The sequence below is a fragment of the Macaca mulatta genome, chromosome X (genome assembly GCF_049350105.2).
Source record: "Macaca mulatta isolate MMU2019108-1 chromosome X, T2T-MMU8v2.0, whole genome shotgun sequence".
NCBI lineage: Eukaryota > Metazoa > Chordata > Mammalia > Primates > Cercopithecidae > Macaca > Macaca mulatta.
Window position 1 is genome coordinate 82013433 of NC_133426.1, and position 23514 is coordinate 82036946.

Consider the following 23514-nt stretch of genomic DNA (forward strand, 5'->3'; position numbering starts at 1 on the left):
AATTTTGTTAACCTTTTTAGAGTCTCACTTCTGGTTTTGTTGGGTCTCTATATTATTTTCTATTCCATATTTTGTTTACTTCTGTTCTAATCTTTATTATTTCCTTCTGATTACTTTGGTTTTAGATTGCTATTTATTTATTTTTTTTAAGTTGTAAAGTCAGACCATTTTGAAAGTTTTATCCTGTTTAAATGTAGGTGTTTACAGCCATAAATTTTTCTCTGAGTACTGCTTTATTGCATCCCCTAATTTCTGGTAAGTTTTTTTCTTGTTTTCATTCATCTCAAAATATTTTCTAATTTCCCTTATGCTTTCTTATTTGATTCATTTGTTAAGCATGTGTTTAATTTCCACATATTTATGAAACTGTAGCTTTCTTTGTGTTATTGATTTCTGGTTTCATTCCATCACAGTCAGAGAAAGATATTTTGTATGATTTCAGTCTTTTATATTTATTGAGTCTTGTATTATGGCCTAACATAGTCTATACTGGAAAATGTTCCATGTACACTTAGGAAGAAAGTACATTTTGCTCTTTTTGGGTGGAGTGATCTATACAGGTGTGTTATACATAGCTCGTGTGGTGGTGTTCAAATTCTCCATTTCCTTATTGACCTTCTGTTTAGTTATTCTGTCCATTAATGCAAGTGGAGTACTGAAGTCTCCAACTATTACTATGTAACTGTTATTGTGTATTTTTTTTCTTTACTTCTGTTGGTTTTTTCGTCTTATAATTTGGGGCTCTCTTATTACATGCATATATTTTATAACTGTCACATATTCTTGATAAATTGACTCTTTTGTAAATATATAATGTCCTTCTTTGTCTCTTGTAACCTTTTTTTTACTAAAAAAGTCTTTGTTGTATGATATTAATATAACCACCCTTGCTCTGTTTTGATTACTATTTACTAGGAATATCTTTTTCTAGCTTTACATTTTCAACCTATTTATGTCTCTGGTTCTAAAGTTAGATTTTGTAAACAGTATAAAGGTAAATCACAATTTTTTATCCATTCTGTCAATCTCAACCTTTTAATTGAATAGTTTAATCCATTTATGTTTCAAGCAGTTACTTATTATGAATAACTTCTATCATTTTCCTCTTTATTTTCTTCATATCTCATATCTCTTACATTCCTCAATTCCTACATTATTGCTTTTCTCTGTAGTTAACTTTATTTTTCTTGTGCATCATTTTGGTTTCATTAAGGAGACAGTATTTTTCCCAATGTTCAGAGGCTGGAAAGTTTCCCCTATTGTTCTTTTTCTACTTTGGAACCTACCTTAATTTAGAGTAGTTACACATTACAAATACCTAACATAATCACAAATTATTTCATGAACACTTACAAATATTGCATGAAACACTTGTATTTAAGGTAACACAGTCTGAAAATGATTGATTTAACTATTGTGCTTTTTTCTCATTTGTATTTCAGAGTCTCACTGGAATGAAATAACAGCACTAAATAAATAAAACAATCACTAAAATAATAGTTTCATAGAATTGAATTAGATGAGGCCTCAGAGTCCAAGTGGGTCCTTGTTTTCTAATTATCTCACCAATGCAGGTAGTGGTTTCCTACTCTTTTTAAAATTTGAGACAGGGTCTTACTCTCACTCAGACTGGAGTCTAGTGGCACCATCACAGGTCACTGCAGCCTCAAACTCCTGGGTTTAAGTAATCCTCTGCCTCAGCCTCCTGAGTAGCTGGGAACACAGGTGTGCTCCACCATGCCCAGCTAATTAAAAAATTCTGTGTATTGACAAGGTCTCACTTTTTTGCTGAGGTCTCAAACTCCTGGCTTTAAGTGATTCTCCTGCCTCAGCCTCCCAAAATGTTGGGAATACAGGTGTGAGCCACAGCACCCAGTTGGCTTCCTAGTATTAAAGATATCCAGAGCAGGTGACTTCACAAACTCCTTCAATAGCCTATCCTACCCTCAATTCACCTTTATCACTAGGAGTTCTTTAAGATTTTTGTCTCTTCTTGCTTTATTGTCATTTCTACTTTTCTCTGTTCTTATCATTTAAGAAGTAACCAATATTCTTACCTTCTGGTTTGGCTGCTGTGGGAGTGTAAAGATAGACTTCCAGTAGGTCCAGGTAAAGAACACAAAGATGGCATGGTAGAATATGAGGTAAATAACTGAAATAAAAAAAATCAGTGTTTATACTATCTTTTTATCCATTTCTAAAGGTTCAAAAACACAAAGCTCCATCACAAATTTTTATTTTGTTTTCCTATTATTAACATGTATTCTCTGGTATTATTATGATGGGTTAATTCTATTTTCCCATACAGTGACAGAAACAAGCCATAATGAAAAACTTGAAACAAAGACTTTCTGCAAGTTGAATACCTTAAAAGTTGCCATGTGATTCTTGAAGTAAAGGGGGAATGTCCTTTATGACAATGTAGGGAAAACTACTTCAGCCAATTGTCATTATCTTTGCTACTTTGAGTACTGAAAGGTGATAATGACACAATTTACACAGCATTTTAGAGTTTACAACATGCTTTCACGTATATTATTTCATTTTATTTTCTCAATAAATTTGTAAGATAGGTAATAAGATCGGGATAGTCGATTAACTACCAGAGGCAGTTGATTAACCAAAGTCACACAGGTAGTCTATAATGTAGCCAGGTGTTAAAGACTAAACACTTTTTTTCTTGTAAAAATTTTTGTATAAATTCACAGAGTACAAGTAAAATTTCGTTACATGGATATAGGTTGCACAGTGGTGCAGTTAGGGCTTTCAAGAGTATCTATCACCTGAATAATGTACATAGTACCTACTAAGTAGTTTCTCATCATCCACCCATCTCCCACCCCCTCACCCATACCAGTCTCTATTTTCTATCATTCCACATCCTATTTCCATATGTACACATTATTTAGCTTCCACTTATGAGTGAGAACATGAGGTATTTGTCTTTCTGTTTCTGAGTTGTTTCACTTAAGATAATGGCCTCCAGTTCCATCCATCTGGCTGCAAAAGACAGGATTTCATTCTTTCTTATGGCTGAATAGTATTCCATTGAAGATTATATACTTTTGAAGTGTGGGTTGTACTTTTGAGACAGTTATAAAAGTGGCTTTCTATTACCTTTCTTTTCACACTCTTTGCCTTTTAGATAGCTCTTCTCATATGGGATATTCTGGTATTCTCCACAGAGGTGGTTATATGACTACAAGACAGACGGTCGGGAGCAAGATGGCCAAATAGGAACAGCTCCAGCCTCCAGCTCTCAGCATGAGCGACACAGAAGACGGGTGATTTCTGCATTTTCAACTAAGTTACTGGGTTCATCTCACTGGGGAGTGCCGGACAATCAGTGCTGGTCAGCTCATGCAGCCTGACCAGCAAGAGCTGAAGCAGGGCAAGGCATCGCCACACCTGGGAAGCACAAAGGGGAAGGGAATCCCTTTTCCTAGTCAAGGGAAACTGAGACACACAACACCTGGAAAATCGGGTAACTCCCACCATAATATTGTGCTTTACCAAGGGTCTTAGCAAACGGCACACCAGGAGATTATATCCCACACAAGGCCTGGAGGGTCCCACACCCATGGAGCCTCCCTCATTACTAGCACAGCAGTCTGAGATCTAAGGCCAAGGCAGCAGCGTGGCTGGGGGAGGGGTGCCTGCCATTGCTGAGGCTTAAGTAGGTAAACAAAGCCTCCAGGAAGCTCGAACTGGGTGGAGCTCACCACAGCACACAGAGGCCTGCCTGTCTCTGAAGACTCCACCTCTGGGTGGAGTCTGACAGCCGTCTGACAGCTTTGAAGAGAACAGTGGATCTCCCAGCTCTGAGGTTGAGATCTGAGAATGAACACACTGCCTGCTCAAGCGGGTCGCTGACCCTTGAGTAGCCTAACTGCGAGACATCCCCTACTAGGTGCAGACCGACACCTCACACCTCACACGGCGGGGTACACCCCTGAGACGAAGCTTCCAGAGCAAGAATCAGACAGCAGCACTTGCTGTTCAGCAATATTCTATCTTCTGCAGCCTCTGCTGCTGATACCCAGGCAAACAGGGTCTGGAGTGGACCTCAAGCAATCTCCAACAGACCTACAGCTGAGCGTCCTGACTGTTAGAAGGAAAACTAACAAACAGAAAGGACACCCACACCAAAACCCCATCAGTACGTCACCAGCATCAAAGACCAAAGGCAGATAAAACCACAAAGATGGGGAAAAAGCAGGTCAGAAAAGCTGGAAATTCAAAAAATCAGAGCGCAACTCCCCCTCCAAAGTAACGCAGCTCATCGCCAGCAATGGAACAAAGCTGGACGGAGAATGACTTTGACGAGTTCAGAGGAGAAGGCTTCAGTCCATCAAACTTCTCAGAGCTAAAGGAGGAACTACGTACCGAGAGCAAAAAACTAAAAATCTTGAAAAAATAATGGAAGAATGGATAACTAGAATAATCAACGCAGAGAAGGCCATAAACGAACAGACACAGATAAAAACCATGACATGAGAGATATGTGACAAACACACAGGCTTCAATAACCGACTTGATCAACTGGAAGAAAGAGTATCAATGATTGAAGATCAAATGAATGAAATGAAGTGAGAAGAGAAGTCTAGAGAAAAAAAAAGGAAAAAGAAAGGAACAAAGCCTCCAAGAAATATGGGATTATGTGAAAAGACCAAATCTACGTCTGATTGGTATGCCTGAAAGTGAGGGGGAAAATGGAACTAAGTTGGAAAACACTCTTCAGGATATCATGCAGGAGAACTTCCCCAGCCTAGTAAGGCAGGCCAACATTCAAATTCAGGAAATAAAAAGAATGCCACAAAGATACTCCCCAAGAAGAGCAACTCAAGACACATAATTGTCAGATTCACCAAAGTTGAAATGAAGGAAAAAATGTTAAGGGCAGCCAGAGAGAAAGGTCGGGTTACCCACAAAGGGAAGCCCATCAGACTAACAGCAGCTCTCTCGGCAGAAACTCTACAAGCCAAAAGAGAGTGAGGGCCTATATTAAACATTCTTAAAGAAAAGAATTTTCAATCCAGAATTTCATATCAAGCCAAACTAAGTTTCATAAGTGAAGGAGAAATAAAATCCTTTACAGACAAGCAAATGCTTAGAGATTTTGTCACCACCGCCTGCCCTACAAGAGATTCTGAAGGAAGCACTAAACATGGAAAGGAACAACCGGTACCAGCCATTGCAAAAACATGCCAAAATGTAAAGACCATCCATGCTGGGAAGAAACTGCATCAACTAACGAGCAAAATAACCAGCTAATATCACAATGACAGGATCAAGTTCACACATAACAATATTAACCTTAAATGCAAATGGACTAAATGGTGCAATTAAAAGACACAGACTGACAAATTGGATAGAGTCAACAAACGTCAGTTGGCTGTATTCAGGAGACCCATCTCACATGCAGAGACACACATAAGCTCAAAATAAAGGGATGGAGGAAGATTTACCAAGCAAATGGAGAACAAAAAAAAGCAGGGGGTTGCAATACTAGTCTCTGATAAAACACACTTTAAACCATCAAAGATCAAAAGAGACAAAGAAGGTATTACATAATGGTAAAGGGATCAATTCAACAGGAAGAGCTAACTATCCTAAATATATATGCACCCAATACAGGAGCACCCAGATTCATAAAGCAAGTCCTCAGAGACTTACAAAGAGACTTAGACTCCCATACAATAATAATGGGAGACTTCAACACCCCACTGTCAACATTAGACAGATCAAGGAGACAGAAAGTTAACAATGATATCCAGGAATTGAACTCAACTCTGCACCAAGTGGACCTAATAGACATCTACAGAACTCTCCACCCCAAAGCAAGAGAATATATATTCTTCTCAGCACCACATCACACTTATTCCAAAATTGACCACATAGTTGGAAGTAAAGCACTCCTCAGCAGATGGAAAAGAACAGAAATTATAACAAACTGTCTCTCAGACCACAGTGCAATCAAACTAGAACTCAGGACTAAGAAACTCAATCAAAACCACTCAACTACATGGAAACTGAACAACCTGCTCCTGAATGACTACTGGGTACATAACGTAATGAAGGCAGAAATAAAGATGTTCTTTGAAACCAATGAGAACAAAGATACAACATACCAGAATCTCTGGGACATATTTAAAGCAGTGTGTAGAGGGAAATTTATAGCACTAAATGCCCATAAGAGAAAGCTGGAAAGATCTAAAATTGACACCCTAACATCACAATTAAAAGAACTAGAGAAGTAAGAGCAAACACATTAAAAAGCTAGCAGAAGGCAAGAAATAACAATGATCAGAGCAGAACTGAAGGAGATAGAGACACAAAAAACCCTCCAAAAAATCAATCAATCCAGGAGCTGGTTTTTTGAAAAGATCAACAAAATTGATAGACCGCTAGCAAGACTAATAAAGAAGAAAAGAGAGAATAATCAAACTGACGCAATAAAAAACGACAAAGGGGATATCAGCACCGACCCCACAGAAATACAAACTACCATCAGTGAATACCATAAATACTTCTACACAAATAAACTAAAAAACCTAGAAGAAATGGATGATTTCTTGGACACTTAAACTCTCTCAAGACAAAACCAGGAAGAAATTGAATCCCTGAATAGACCGATAGCAGGCTCTGAAATTGAGGCAACAATTAATAATCTACCAAACAAAAAAAGTCCAGGACCAGATGGATTCACAGCCGAGTTCTATCAGAGGTAAAAGGAGGAGCTGGTACCATTCCTTCTGAAACTATTCCAATCAATAGATAAAGAGAGAATCCTCCCTAACTCATTTCATGAGGCCAACATCATCCTGATACCAAAGCCTGGCAGAGACACAACAAAAAAGAGAATTTTAGACCAATATCCCTGATGAACATCGATGCCACAATCCTCAATAAAATACTGGCAAACCGAATCCAGCAGCACATCAAAAAGCTTATCCACCATGATCAAGTGGGCTGCATCCCTGGGATGCAAGGCTGGTTCAACATACACAAATCAATAAATGCAATCCAGCATATAAACAGAACCAAAGACAAAAACCACAGGATTATCTCAATAGATGCAAAAAAAGGCCTTTGACAAATGCAACAGCCCTTCCGGCTAAAAACTCTCAATAAATTCGGTATTGATGGAATGTATCTCAAAATAATAAGAGCTATTTATGACAAACCCACAGCCAATATCATACTGAATGGACAAAAACTGGAAGCATTCCCTTTGAAAACTGGCACAAGACAGGGATGCCCTCTCTCACCACTACTTTCAACATAGTGTTGGAAGTTTTGGCTAGGGCAATCAGGCAAGAGAAAGAAATCAAGGGTATTCAATTAGGAAAAAAAGAAGTCAAATTGTCCCTGTTTGCATGACATGATTGTATATTTAGAAAACCCCTTCATCTCAGACCAAAATCTCCTTAAGCTGATAAGCAACTTCAGCAAAGTCTCAGGATACAAAATCAATGTGCAAAAATCACAAGCATTCTTATACACAAGTGACAGACAAAGAGAGAGCCAATTCATGAATGAACTTCCATTCACAATTGCTTCAAAGAGAATAAAATACCTAGGAATCCAACTTACAAGGGATGTAAAGGACCTCTTCAAGGAGAACTACAAACCACTGCTCAGTGAAATAAAAGAGGACACAAACAAATGGAAGAACATACCATGCTCATGGATAGGAAAACTCAATATTGTAAAAATGGCCCTACTGCCCAAGGAAATTTATAGATTCAATGCCATCCCCATCAAGCTACCAATGACTTTCTTCACAGAATTGGAAAAAAACTTCTTTAAAGTTCATATGGAACCAAAAAAGAGACCGCATTGCCATTAAAATCCTAAGTCAAAATAACAAAGCTGGAGGCATCACGCGACCTGACTTCAAACTATACTACAAGGCTACAGTAACCAAAACAGCATGGTACTGGTACCAAAACAGAGATCTAGACCAATGGAACAGAACAGAGCCCTCAGAAATAATACCACACATCTACAGCCATCTGACCTCTGACAAACCTGACAAAAACAAGAAATGGGGAAAGGATTCCCTATTTAATAAATGGTGCTGGGAAAATTGGCTAGCCATAAGTAGAAAGCTGAAACTGGATCCTTTCCTTACTCCTTATACGAAAATTAATTCACGATGGACTAGAGACTTAAATGTTAGACCTAAAACCATAAAAACCCTAGAAGAAAACGTAGGGAATACCATTCAGGACATAGGCATGGGCAAGGACCTCATGTCTAAAACACCAAAAGCAATGGCAACAAAAGCCAAAATTGACAAATGGGATCTAATTAAACTAAAGAGCTTCTGCACAGCAAAAGAAACTACCATCAGAGTGAACAGGCAACCTCCAGAATGGGAGAAAAGTTTTGCAATCTACTCATCTGACAAAGGGCTAATATCCAGAACCGACAAATAATTCAAAGAAATTTATGAGGAAAAAGCAAACAACCCCAACAAAAAGTGGGCAAAGGATATGAACAGACATTTCTCAAAAGAAGACATGCATACAGCCAACAGACACATGAAAAAATGCTCGTCATCACTGGCCATCAGAGAAATGCAAATCAAAACCACAATGAGATACCATCTCACACCAGTTAGAATGGCAATCATTAAAAAGTCAGGAAACAACAGGTGCCGGAGAGGATGTGGAGAAATAGGAACACTTTTACACTGTTGGTGGGATTGTAAACTAGTTCAACCATTGTGGAAAACAGTATGACGATTCCTCAAGGATCTAGAACTAGAAATACCATATGACCCAGCTATCCCATTACTGGGTATATACCCAGAGGATTATAAATCATGCTTCTATAAAGACACATGCACACGTTGTATATTGCGGCACTATTCACAATAGCAAAGACTTGGAATCAACCCAAATGTCCATCAGTGACAGACTGGATTAAGAAAATGTGGCACATATACACCATGGAATACTATGCAGCCATAAAAAAGGATGAGTTTGTGTCCTTTGTAGGTACATGGATGCAGCTGGAAACCATCATTCTCAGCAAACTCTCGCAAGAACAGAAAACCAAACACCGGTACCATGCTGTTTTGGTTACTGTAGCCTTGTAGTAGAGTTTGAAGTCAGGTAGCGTGATGCCTCCAGCTTTGTTCTTTTGACTTAGGATTGTCTTGGCAATGCGGGCTCTTTTTTGGTTCCATATGAACTTTAAACCAGTTTTTTCCAATTCTGTGAAGAAAGTCATTGGTAGCTTGATGGGGATGGCATTGAATCTATAAATTACCTTGGGCAATATGGCCATTTTCATGATATTGATTCTTCCTATCCATGAACATGGTATGTTCTTCCATTTGTTTGCCTCCTCTTTTATTTCACTGAGCAGTGGTTTGTAGTTCTCCTTGAAGAGGTCCTTTACATCCCTTGTCAGTTGGATTCCTAGGTATTTTATTCTCTTTGAAGCAATTGTGAATGGAAGTTCATTCATGATTTGGCTCTCTGTTTGACTCACTGGTGTATAAGAATGCTTGTGATTTTGCACATTAATTTTGTATCTTGAGACTTTGCTGAGGTTTCTTAACAACTTAAAGAGATTTTGGGCTGAGATGATGGGGTTTTCTAAATATACAATCATATCATCTGCAAATAGGGACAATTTGACTTCTTCTTTTCCTAATTGAATACCCTTGATTTCTTTTTCTTGCCTGATTGCCCTAGCCAGAACTTCCAACACAATGTTGAATAGGAGTGGTGAGAGAGGGCATCCCTGTCTTCTGCCAGTTTTCAAGGGGAATGCTTCCAGTTTTTTCCTATTCAATATGATACTGGCTGTGGGTTTGTCATAAATAGCTCTTATTATTTTGAGATACGTTCCATCAATACCCAATTTATTGAGAGTTTTTAGCAGGAAGGGCTGTTGCATTTGTCAAAGGCCTTTTCTGCATCTATTGAGATAATCATGTGGTTTTTGTCTTTGGTTCTGTTTATATGCTGGATTACGTTTATTGATGTGTGTATGTTGAACCAGCTTTGCATCCCAGGGATGAAGCCCACTTAACAAAACAGAGATATAGACCAATGAACAGAACAGAGCCCTCAGAAATAATACTACACATCTACAGCCATCTGATCTTTGACAAACCTGACAAAAACAAGAAATGGGGAAAGGATTCCCTATTTAATAAATGGTGCTGGGAAAATTGACTAGCCATAAATAGAAAGCTGAAACTGGATCCTTTCCTTACTCCTTATACAAAAATTAATTCAAGATGGATTAGAGACTTAAACGTTAGATCTAATACCATAAAAATCCTAGAAGAAAACCTAGGTAATACCATTCAGGACATAGGCGTGAGCAAGGACTTCATATCTAAAACACCAAAAGCAACAGCAACAAAAGCCAAAATTGACAAATGGGATCTAATTAAACTAAAGAGCTTCTGCACAGCAAAAGAAACTACCATCAGAGTGAACAGGCAACCTATAGAATGGGAGAAAATTTTTGCAGTCTGCTTATCTGACAAAGGGCTAATATCCAGAACCTACAAAGAACTCAAACAAATTTACAAGAAAAAAGCAAACAACCCCATCAAAAAATGGGCAAAGAGTATGAACAGATATTTCTCTGAAGAAGACATACATACAGCCAACAGACACATGAAAAAATGCTCGTCATCACTGGCCAACAGACAAATGCAAATCAAAACCACAATAAGATACCATCTCACACCAGGTAGAATGGCGATCATTAAAAAAGCAGGAAACAACAGGTGCTGGAGAGGATGTGGAGAAATAGGAACACTTTTACACTGTTGGTTGGATTGTAAACTAGTTGAAGCATTGTGGAAAACAGTATGACGATTCCTCAAGGATCTAGAACTAGAAATACCATATGACCCAGCCATCCGTTTACTGGGTATATACCCAAAGGATTATAAATCATGCTGCTATAAAGACACATGGACACGTATGTTTATTGCAGCACTATTCACAATAGCAAAGACTTGGAATCAACCCAAATGTCCATCAGTGACAGACTGGATTAAGGAAATGTGGCACATATACACCATGGAATACTATGCAGCCAGAAAAAAGGGTGAGTTTGTGTCCTTTGTAGGGACATGGATGCAGCTGGAAACCATCATTCTTAGCAAACTATCACAAGAACAGAAAACCAAACACCGCATGTTCTCACTCATTGGTGGGAATTGAACAATGAGATTACCTGTACTCGGGAAGGGGAACATCACACTCCGGGGCCCACATGGGGAGGGGGGTGGGGGGTGGGATGGCATTGGGAGTTATACCTGATGTAAATGATGAGTTGATGGGTGGTGACGAGTTGATGGGTGCAGCACACCAGCATGGCACAAGTATACATACGTAACAAACCTGCACATTGTGCACATGTATCCTAGAACTTAAAGTATAATAATTTAAAAAAAAAAAAAAACAAAGATACTAAAAAACAAAAAAAGAAAGAAAACCAAACACCGCATGTTCTCACTCATAGGTGGGAATTGAACAATGAGATCACTTGGACATGGGAAGGGGAACATCACACACAGGGGCCTATTATGGGGAGTGGGGAGGGGGGAGGGATGGCATTGAGAGTTATACCTGGTGTAAATGATGAGTTGATGGGTGCTGACGAGTTGATGGGTGCAGCACACCAACATGGCACAAGTATACATATGTAACAAACCTGCACGTTGTGCACATGTACCCTAGAACTTAAAGTATAATAAAAAATAAAAAAAAAATAAAAATAAAAAGAAGACATTCTTTAGTGACATTAAAAAAAAAAAAAAAAAAAGACTACAAGACTCTGAGTCTTTAAATGGTATGGTCTTAGGAGATGTGTATATACTTCAACCCATCAGAAAAATTCAAGGGAATAATGTGACTCAAGACTAACTTAATAGGACTGAGCCTCTCATACATTTATAACTGAATTGAAAAAAAAACAAAAAAGAGAGACCCTATTCTCCTGGCCCAGTGCTCCCAGCCATACAGGGCAGGACCTTTTATATGTGCTTGATTTTTGTAATTATGAAATCTCATTTTAAAATTCAAGCAATATAAAGCAAAAGGTAAATGTCCACCCCACATATACATCTAACTTCTCACCTCCCCATTCCAAGGCACAACACCTCTTTGGTGTTTGGTATGTATCATTCCAGATCCTCTTATTTGTATATGTTTATACAAATATATGTACACCAGAGACATGAAAGATTTGTCATATTTTAACATTGTAAATTGTATATCTTTTTAAAGGTAATATATTTACAAGGTTTAAAATCTGAAAGTATAGAAGAGTATACAGTGAAAAGTCTTCCTATACCTGTCCCCCAGCCACCCAGTTCTCCTCGCTGGAAGCAACCAACATCACAAAGCCATGACTTTGTTGTGTATCCTTTATGATTTTATACATATAAAATCACCCAAGTAGTATGTTTTTCCACAAGTAGCAGTATTCTATACACACTGTTTTGTACCTTACTTATTTTTCACTTACTATAAATTACCGTAATTTATTTAACCAGGCTGTCTCTGAGGAAAATTTATTTTTCCCCCTTCTCTTGCTAATACAAATAATGCTTCAATGAATAATTTTTATATATGTCATCAGCACAGGCACAAAAAATATCTATAGGATCAATTATATGAGGTGGAACTGCAAGGTCAAAAGGGATGTCTTTTGGTAGATACTGCCTAATTGCCATTAAGAATATTTGTATTTAATTTATATTCTCATCATCAATAAGTGAGAGTGCCTCTTTCATTGCCCTCTAGATTTTAAGATTTTTTTCAAGAGTTGTGTCCAGTGTTTAGCTGGCTACCCCTGAGAGTGTCTCTAATCGAGCCTTTGTGAAGTGCTATCATACTTTTTTCTCTTAGGCAATGCCTTTAAATGTTTTTTTCTTTTTTTTTTAAATGTGTTATCTTTTGCAATTGTTTTGTTTCTTGGATTTTATGAGGTTTGTACGGGGAAAATTAGATGACTAAGTTATGTCAACTCATGTTCCTTCAGTATGGGAGTGTGAAATATTCGATTTTTAAAGAGATCAGGAGAAAACAATTTCATGTTTACCCTCTCATGATACACTTCAAGGGTAATGTGGTTAACGAATTTGGATCACCTGAGTGACTGAGAACTAAATTCTTACACTTGGCAGTATCTTAACACATTAACTATATTTTTAATTCCAATGGTTGAGATGGAAAGCATGGGACTTTAACTTGTTCCAGGTACTACTACACACCAACTAGTTCAATCATGGACTTGGAAACAGCTCGCTCCCATTCCTACATTACAAGGTTTCACAGAAATTATGGGTACTTTTAAATAAATGGGTAGAAAATGAAGGATTTTGAGGTTAAATGACTAAGTCGAGGTTATTGTATAAACTGGTAAAATAGGAACTATATCAATATTTTAGAGTAAGAGAGAGATCATTTGGTTCAACACTGATTTTGCAGAGAAGTAACTGAGGCACAAAGGTGTAAGTGATTTAATCAGAATTACCCAGCAAAGTTATGGAAGCAATGGAACCAGAATCCAAGTTTCTTCAGTCCCAGTCCAGAGTGCTTTTCCCTAGAGCAGTGATTCTCAAATTTCAGTTTGCATCAGAGCCACCCATAAAGGTTATTAAGATGCTGCAGATCAGGGGGAAGTTTGTCAGCCAGACGGTGACATCTCTCTCTGAGCATAACACTTAGCAATAAAATGTTAATTCTAATATTTGAGTTCATTGCTTTACTTTACATTCTCTGCTTTACAAACTCTAACAAAAAGCTAGACCTTGTTTTTCAGCTATTTGAAGGAATGAAGATAATGGTGTAAGAGGCCCATAAGGTGTGCCCAAGGATCTCATTCTTCATGACAGTACAAGAATTGCTCAAGAGTTGGTTCCCAACAGACGATGGAGACTACTGTGTTGCGGGGTGGGGAGCAAGGGTTGAAAAACTACCTATTGTGTACTATGCTTACTATTTGGGTGATGGGATCAATTGTACTCCAAACTTCACCATCATGCAAAATACCCAGCTAACAAACCTGCACATGTACCCCCTGAATCTACAAAAAAAGGTGAAATTATTTCTTAAAAAGAGTTGTTTCCATGATTTAGCTACCCTCTAGATTTCAAGATTTTCTCAAGAGTTGTGTCCAATGTTTAGTTGGCTGCCCACTGGGAATATCTCTAATGCTGGGATCAAATTCTGGTGCTAATACATGATATTATGTTTTGAAAGGTCTTAGTTTTCCTCATTGATATCCACTTCAAAAGTTAGGGTTGTCTTCCAGGCATCCTAATTTCTTCTAATTATCCATTAGGCATCTACCACTCATCAATTTACATAAACCTTCTATGAAGCTGGTTAGATTATCAGTCTATACCAATTCTTTGGGAGTAATGAGTCTCAGAAGTTTGCCAGCCACTATGCAAAGCAGGGCTTCATATTAGTTGTCTTAAACAGCATTGTTAAGTTTCAAAGAGCTTTCTAGCACTCATGTATTGGAATCTGGTGAATGACATCAAGCTAACAACATACACAAACTTACGTTTATAAACTTTAATGATAGTCCCTTTCAGATTTTGTTTGTTCCATGCTGGCGAGGTCTCTCCTTTTGGGTCTGTTTTGGGCATTGAGGTGTTGTGCAAAATCCAGTAGGTCTGGAATCAGATGACTAGGTTTTGAACTCTGGATTTGCCCTTAGTAACTATATGTCCTTGAGAAGCTGGTTAACCTTGCTGATAATCATATGTGTATCTATATGATCACATGTATGTATACGTGTGTGTGTGTATATATATATGAATAAAATACCTGCTTGTCAAAGTTGTGGTAATTAATTGGCTTAAATGTGTGAAAGTATCTAACATACTCTAAGGACTTAATAAACCTGTTTTCTTCCTCTCACTTTCTCTTCAATCTTAGTGATTTGTTTTCTGAGACATGGTGATAAAAATTACACAGATTTTGGGGGCAGATGAACCATGGTTTTGTTAAACAAGAGAAAAAATGGGCCAGGCATGGTGGTTCATGCATGTAATCCCAGCCCTTTGGAAGGCTGACGTGGGAGGATTGGCCCAGGCAGAAAAGTAAGACCCTATCACTACAAAAAAATTACCTGGGCATGGTGGCACATGCTTGCAGTTCCAGTTACTTGGGAGGGAGAGGTGGGAAGATCACTTGAGCCCAGAAATTTGAGGCTGCAGTGAGCTATGATGGCACCACTGCACTCCAGCCTGGGTGATATAGTGAGATCCTGTCTCTAAAAAAATAAAAACTAAATTAAAAAAATAGAATAGTTTATTTCTAGTCCTCTTGTTGAAAATGCCTACCCACAAGTTCCATTGATTCACTGATCTTGGGGATAAGAAAGTACACAGGCCAATATGCCTTGGGGAATAATCTTTGGCTTCTTTCCTGGTTTAAAATGGGTAGTTGAAATATCATTATTCTGCCTGTATAATTTGGATTAAGTACTGCCCAATGCATTCAAATTGTCAGGGATATTCATAGAAGACTACACACACACACACACACACACACACACACACACAGCAGACTCTCTATTGCCTATATGGTGGGTAGGGATTGTAAACTAGTTCTCTGCTGGCTAAGGAAGTGGAAGGGATTCTACCAATCACAACGTGGTTCCTTCAGAATGTATTACCTTTTGTTGATGTAACCAATAATTCCTCTATCTCATTAATATGATGTTGACTTAATTTATGTTAATTTCATACATTTTCAGAGTTGGAAGAAAACTTAGATACTATTTGATCTAATGTATTAAGAAGATGCATCAATCTGCTGTACATTATCCCTAATAATTGTTTACTCAGCTTTTGTGAACACCTGCAGTAATGGAGGAACTTAGCTCCTGGAACGGCCTATTCTATTGTTGGAAAACTCCAATTGTTAGACACATTTTCCTCATATCAAGTATAAATATATCTCCTCACAACTCCCTCCTATTGATTGTAATTTTGCTCCACGGGGAGGAATCACATTTGCTTAAAAACAAAGAGACTTATACCCAGGCATTTAAAGATCTGTTATAGCTCAATAATAAGACAAACAGCTCAATAAAAGAGGGCAAAAGACTAAACAGACACTTCACATTAGAAGATATACAGATGGCAAACAAGCACATAAAAAGATTAGTCATTACAGAAGTGCAAATTAAAAACAATAAGGAGACTCCATTTCATACCTTATGGAATAGAATATAAGAAACTATCACCACCAACAACAAAAACAAACTTACAACACTAAATGATAACAAGGATGTAGAATAACGAGAACTCTCATGTATCAATTATAGGAAAGCAAAATGGTAGAACTGCTTTGGAAAATACTTTGGCAGTTTCTTATAAGGTTAATCATCCACTTACCATATGACCCAAGAATCTCACAGCTAGGTATTTACTCAAGAGAAACAAAAACATGTATCTCCACAAAGGCTTGTACATATATATTCTTATATGAATATGAAATACTACTCAGCAATAAAAATAAGGTACTTCATACATACACTGACAGATGAATCTTAAAAATATAGGATGCTAAGTGAAGAAAGCCTAATACAAAAGGCTCCATACTGTATGATTCAATTTATATAACTATGGAAAAGGTAAAACTAAAGGGACAGAAAACACCAGCAGTTGCCAGGGGTGGAGAGTGAGAGGATTTCTTGCGAATGGGGTAAAGGGAATCATTTGGGGTAATATAAATAATCTATAACTGTATAGTGGGTTTTTTTTTTTTTTTTTTTTTTTGAGACAGAGTCTCGCTCTGTTGCCCACGCTGGAGTGCAGTGGCGCAATCTCAGCTCACTGCAAGCTCCGCCTCTCGGGTTCACACCATTCTCCTGCCTCAGCCTCCTGAGTAGCTGGGACTACAGGCGCCCGCCACCACGCCTGGCTAATTTTTTTTTGTCTTTTAGTAGAGACGGGGTTTCACCGTGTTAGCCAGGATGGTCTCGATCTCCTGACCTCGTGATCCGCCCGTCTTGACCTCCCAAAGTGCTGGGATTACAGGCGTGAGCCACCGTGCCCAGCCATAGTGGTGGTTTTTACACTCCTGTTTACTACTGTCAAAACTTATCAACCTGTATACTCAAAAAGGGTGATACTGCATATAAATTATATCTCAATAAATCTGACAAAAACAAAGATCTAAAAATAGGTCTTTACCTTTGGTGTCTTTTCATCTTAGATTTTTTGACATTTGGCAAAAAAGATGATACATATTTATCTAAGTTGACTTCCCAGTCTAATATTTTTATTTTCCTCAATAGTCATACTCAAATGTGTTAGGACTTACAGGCTATAGGATTGAAAGCCGTGTTGATAGGTACACAGCTATGGTGGGAAGCAAAATCATGACTCTAAAACCTACCATTGGCTGCACTGTGGCTGATGTTTACACACACACACACACACACACACACACACACACACACACACACACACACATATATAATCATTTTGGCTCAATATATGCTCCACCCATCAGCAACCTGATACAAGTGGAGACTGCAAGGCATGTTGGGAAAGGCAAAGGAGGATGGGAGGTCCAGCCCAGCCCACTGGAGAGAGACTTGTTGAAGCATAGGACAGGCAGAGCTTTGAAATGGTACATTTAGATGTAGCTATATCAAAAGTGACTTGTCAAAAAGTAAAGGGGAAAATTCACTGAAAAAATTAAAATGTGATGTATACAATAGACACTACCAAACCTCACTCCATCTGTAACTCTGTAGTGACTACTAAGAACTTACCCTAAGTTATCAATTTCTGTATTATTTGCATTTTAAGAAGTTCAAGTACTTTCATAATCAAGAAAAAATATAAGCTTCAGTTTTAAGTTGATCATTAATGGTTAAATAGAAAATTGGCAGATAGGAGACAAAACTAACGTGCAGCTCCTACTTGGACAGACAAAACAGCATCTGGAGACTCACATTGTAAACTTTTGCTCCAAGAACCACAGCAAGAACATACCAGGAAAACCGAAAAAAAAATCACAGACCGTTTGAAAGAAGCAGTTTGCTGCTGCAAATGCCATGAGACAGCTGAAAAACTGAGTTCCCAAAGTATGACAGAGAGAAAAGTCAACCTCCAAACATACATCCCCACTGGGAAACCTGAAAATCCAGACCACCAGAGAAGGATTTAACCTTACCTAGAGCTGAAATGGATTTAGGGAGCCAAGCAAAATATAAAAGTAGAAGAAGCAGTGGGAAGGGCCCTATAGGCACTCATGGTCCGCAGCTCCAGCCCAGGGAAGCCATTCCTGGCTTTATCTCACAGAGGTCCCTGGGGAAGGGAAGGCAACCAGCAAGAATTGTAGAGAGGCCACAGAATGAAAAAACTTCTAGCTGAACTCTGTAATAATTTCAACTGAGCATGAATTTTCTTGAGCAGAAACCTGGCAGGGGGGAGTGATCAGGAAGCTCAGATATGAGCACAGAAGCCATAGGTGACCAGGTGGGCAGGCAGGCAAGGAGGGGTAAGACCTGAGCCCTGCATGTTTTCTCACTGGGGAGGCTGGCTTGTAGCCTGGGGCAAGATCTCAGCCCTGCTCACCAGCTGCCTGTATATAGATGTGCAGTTGGGAGGTGGGGCAAAGCAGGAATGAGATTGGCCTTGCTGGCTGCATGGAAACTGGGTGAGGCCTGTCCCTGCCGGCTTTCCCCCACTTCCCTGGCAACTTGTTTGATGCAGCAGACAGCCATAATTCCCCTGGGAACATAACTCCATTGGTGAGAATCACCGTCCCTCCACCATCTCCCATAGTGGCTGCAGCAAGCCCCACCCAAGGAGAGTTTGAGCTCAGACTCACCTAACCTTGTCCTCACATGATGGTTTTTCTTTAACTGCCCTGGTCGCCAAAGACAAAAGACAAACTCCTGGGAAACCAATGGCGCTACCCATCACCTGAAAAACATGAGTACCCATCCTAGTCAATGTAGGGCAAGATTATATACCCTTCTACGACAGCAGAAGGCACTCTCTTCAAAGCACCACCTGCTGGAGGCCAGCCAACTCAAACCATTACAGCAACTTATAACAGAACAACCCTGCTCCAAAGAGGAAAAAACAAGAGCTAATTCCATGCCCTACAACACCCTGGCTAACTAGAGGTCCTGAGTCTGTCCACGTGACAACTTCACTGCTAGCATAACCAGCATTTGAAAAAAACAGCACACTAAACAAAACTATAAGCAAGGACTTCTACAGAGTCCACTTCACTCCCCTGCCACCTGCAGTGGAACAGGTGCTGGAATCCATGACTGGGAGACCTGAAGATGGATCAAGTCACAGGACTCTTTGCAGATATTCCCCAGAAACAGCCTGGAGCCTGGTAGCTCCAATGGGAGGCTAGACTCGGAAGAACAATAAGAATCACTGCAGTCTGATTCTCAGGAAGCTGTATCCCCAGAGAAAGAAGGAGAGCACCACATCAAGGGAACACTCTGTGGGACAAAAGAATCTGAAGATCAGCCATTGAGTTCCAAATCTTTCCACTGAAACAGTCTACCCAAATAAGAAGGAACCAGAAAAACAATTCTGGTAATATGACAAAACTAGGTTCTATAATATCACCAAAAGATCACACTAGCTCTCCAGCAATTGATCCAAACCAAGAAGAACTCTCTGAACTGCACATAAAGAATTCAGAAGGTTGATTATTAAGCTACTCAAGGAGGCACCAGAGAAAGGTGAAAACCAGCTTAAAGAAATTAAAAAACAATACAAAATATAGATGAAAAAGTCCAGAGTGAAATAGAGATCATAAAAGACAAACACAACTTCTCGAAATGAAAGACACACTTAAAGAATTACAAAATACACTGGAAAGTTTCAACAATAGAATTGAACAAAGAGAAGAAAAAACTTCAGAGCTCGAAGAGAAGGTTTTCAAATTAAACCAATCTGACAAAGACATAGAAAAAAATTAAAAATTGAATAAAGCCTTCAAAAAGTTTGAGTTATGTCAAATGTCCAAACATAAGAATAACTGTTGTTCCTGAGGAAAGAAAATCTAAAAGTTTGGACAACTTATTTGAGAGAATAATCGAGAAAAACTTCCCTGGTCTTTCTACTGATCTAGACATCCGAATACAAGAAGCCAAGAACACATGGGCAATTCATTGCAAAAAGATCATCACCTAGGCATATAGTCATCAGGTTACCTAAAGTCAAGATGAAGGAAAGAATCTTAAGAGCTGTGAGGCAGGAGCACCAGGTAACCTATAAAGAAAAACCTAGCAGATTAACAGCAGATTTCTCAGCAGAAACCCTGCAAGCCAGAAGGGATTGGGGTCCTATCCTTGGCCATCTTAAACAAAATAATTGTCTGTCAAGAATTTTGTATCTGGCAAAACTAAGCTTCATAAATGAAGGAGAAATAAAGGCTTTTCCACAAAAACAAATGCTGAGAGAATTTGCCATTACCAAGCCAGCTCTACAAGAAATGTTAAAAGGAGCTCTATATCTTGAAACAAAACCTCAAAATACACCAAAATAAAATTTCCTTAAAGTATAAATCCTACAGGACATATTAAAAAAAAAAAAACCGTAATGAAAAAGAAAAACAAGGTATTCAGGTAACAACTAGTATAATGAATAGAACATTACTTCACATCTCAATACTAAAGTTGAATGTAAATGGCCTAAATAATCTATTTAGAAGACACAGAATGGCAGAATGGATAAAAATCTACCAACCAAGTATCTCCTGTTTTCAAGAGACTCACCTAAGACATAGGGACTCACATAAACTTCAGGTAAAGGCATGGAAAAAGACATTCAATGCAAATGGAAACTAAAAGTGAACCAGAGTAGCTATTCTTGTATCAGACAAAACAGACTTTAAAGGAGCAACAGTTTAAAAAAGACAAAGAGAGACACTGTATAATGGTGAAATATTTAGGGCAACAGGAAAATATAGCAATCCTAAATATATATGCACCTAACACTTGTGCTCCCAAATTTATGAAACAATAACTATTAGACCTAAGAAACAAGATAGATGGCAACACAGCAATAGTGGGGGACTTCAATACTCAACTGACAGCACTAGACTGGTCACCAAAACAGAAAGTCAACAAAGAAACAATGGATTTAAACTATATACCCTACAACAAATGGAATTAACAGATATTTACAGAATATTCTACTGAACTACTGCAGAATATACATTCTTTTCATCAGCACGTGGAACATTTTGCAAGATAGATCATATGATAGGACACAAAAAAGTCTCAATAAATTTAAGAAAATTGAAATTATATCAAGTACTCTCACAGACAATAGTGGAATCAAATTGGAACTTAACTCCAAAAGGAACCTTCAAAACTATACAAATACATGGAAATTAAATAATCTGCTCCTCAGTGATCTTTGGATCAACAATAAAATCAAGATGGAAAGGAAATAATTCTTTGGACTGAATAATAATAGTGACACAACATATCGAAATTTCTGGGATACAGCAAAAGCAGTGCTAAGAGGAAAGTTTGTAACATTAAGCACCTACACCAAAAAGTCTGAAGAGTGCAAACAAACAATCTAAGCTCACACCTCAAGAAACTAGAGAAACAAGAACAACCCAAACCAAACCAAACCAAGTGGAAGAAAAAAAAGTAACAAAGATCAGAGCAGAACTAAATAAAATTGAAACAAAAAATACAAAAGAGAAATGAAACAAAAAGCTGGATATCTGAAAGATAAAATCAATAGACCATTAGTGAGATTAACCAATATAAAAAGAGAGAAGTACAAATAAGCTCAATTAGAAACAAAATAGGAAATATCACAAATGATAGCACAGATATACAAAACATCATTGAAGGCTACTATGAATACCTTCATGACCACAAACTAGAAAACCTAGAGAAGATGGATAAATTCCTAGAAATATTCAAGCTTCCTAGATTAAACCAGGAAGAAATAGAATCTCTGAACATACCAATAACAAGTAGCAAGATAGAAAGACTAATACAAAAAATGCTAACAAAAAGAAATCCAGGACCAGATAAATTCACAGCTGAATTCTATCAGACATTCAAAGAAGAATTGGTACCACTCCTACTGAAACTATTCAAAAAGACAGAGACAGAGGGAATCCTCCCTAAATCATTCTATAAAGCCAGTATTGTCCTAATACCAAAACCAGGAAAGGATATAACAAAAAAAGAAAACTACAAACCAATATCCCTGATGAATAGAGATGCAAAAATCCTCAACAAAATACTAACAGAATCCAACAGCATATCAAAAAGATAATTCACCATGATCAAGTGGTTTCCTACCAGGGATGAAGGGTTGGTTTAACATACACAAATCAATAAATGTGATACATCATATAAATAGAATTAAAAACAAGAATCATACGATTATCTCAACAGACACAGAAAAAGCATTTGATGAAATCCAGCATCCCTTTATGATTAAAACCCTCAGCAAAATCAGTATAGAAGGGACATACATTATGGCAATGAAAGCCATCTATGACAAACCCACAGCCAATATTATACTGAATGGGGAAAAACTGAAAGCATTCCTTCTGAGAACTAGAACAAGACAAGGATGCCCACCTTCTTTTTTTTTTTTTTTTTTTGAGACAGTGTTTTGCTCTTGTTGCCCAGGCTGGAGTACAATGGCATGGTCTTAGCTCACTGCAACCTCTGCCTCCCAGGTTCAAGTGATTCTCCTGCCTCAGCCTCCCAGGTAGCTGCGAATACAGGCATGCACCACCACGCCAGGACAATTTTGTGTTTTTTGTAGAGACAGGGTTTCTCCATGTTGGTCAGGCTGGTCTCAAACTCCTGACCTCAGGTAATCTGGCAGCCTCGGCCTGCCAAAGTGTTGGGATTACAGGTGTGAGCCACCGTGCCCGGCCGCCCACTTTTACCACTTATAATCAACATAGGATAGGAAGTCCTAGCTAGAGCGATCAGACAAGAGAAAGAAATAGGTAAAGAGAAAATAAAAAATCCAAATCGATAGAGGAATTCAAATTGTTGCTGTTCACCGATGATATGATCATATACCTAGAAAACCCTAAAGACTCATCCTAAAAGCTCCAGATCTGATCAATGAATGCAGTAGTGTCTGCATACAAAATCAATTTATATAAATCAGTAGCACTGCTATACACCAACAAAGCCCAAGCTGAGAATCAAGTCAAGAACTCAACTCCTTTTACAACAGCTGAAAAAAAAACAAGAAGTTAGGAATATACCTAACCAAGGAGGTGAAAGACCTCTACAAGGAAAACTACATAACACTGCTGAAAGAAGTCATATAAAAAAGAAGTCATAGATGACACAAACAAGTAGAAACACATCCCATGCTCACGGATGGGTAGAATCAATATTGTGAAAATGACCATACTGACAAAAGCAATCTACAGATTCAATGCAATTCCCATCAAAATATCATCATTATTCTTCACAGAGCTAGAAAAAAAATCCTGAAATTCATATGAA

The 23514-nt window shown here is 38.2% G+C and overlaps 1 protein-coding gene across 8 annotated transcripts in view; it reads right to left on the bottom strand.

Moving 5' to 3' along the window:
* The window catches only part of ZDHHC15 (zinc finger DHHC-type palmitoyltransferase 15), a 290771-nt gene that overhangs the window by 232744 nt on the left and 34513 nt on the right, over positions 1-23514 (bottom strand). For all 8 annotated transcript variants that reach the window (XR_013412566.1, XM_077987779.1, XM_077987781.1 and 5 more), the window contains 1 exon segment: positions 2058-2152. Coding sequence is in view for 7 of the 8 variants with exons in the window: in XM_077987779.1 (XP_077843905.1) it covers positions 2058-2152 (95 nt within the window). In the remaining variant the exon portion in view is untranslated.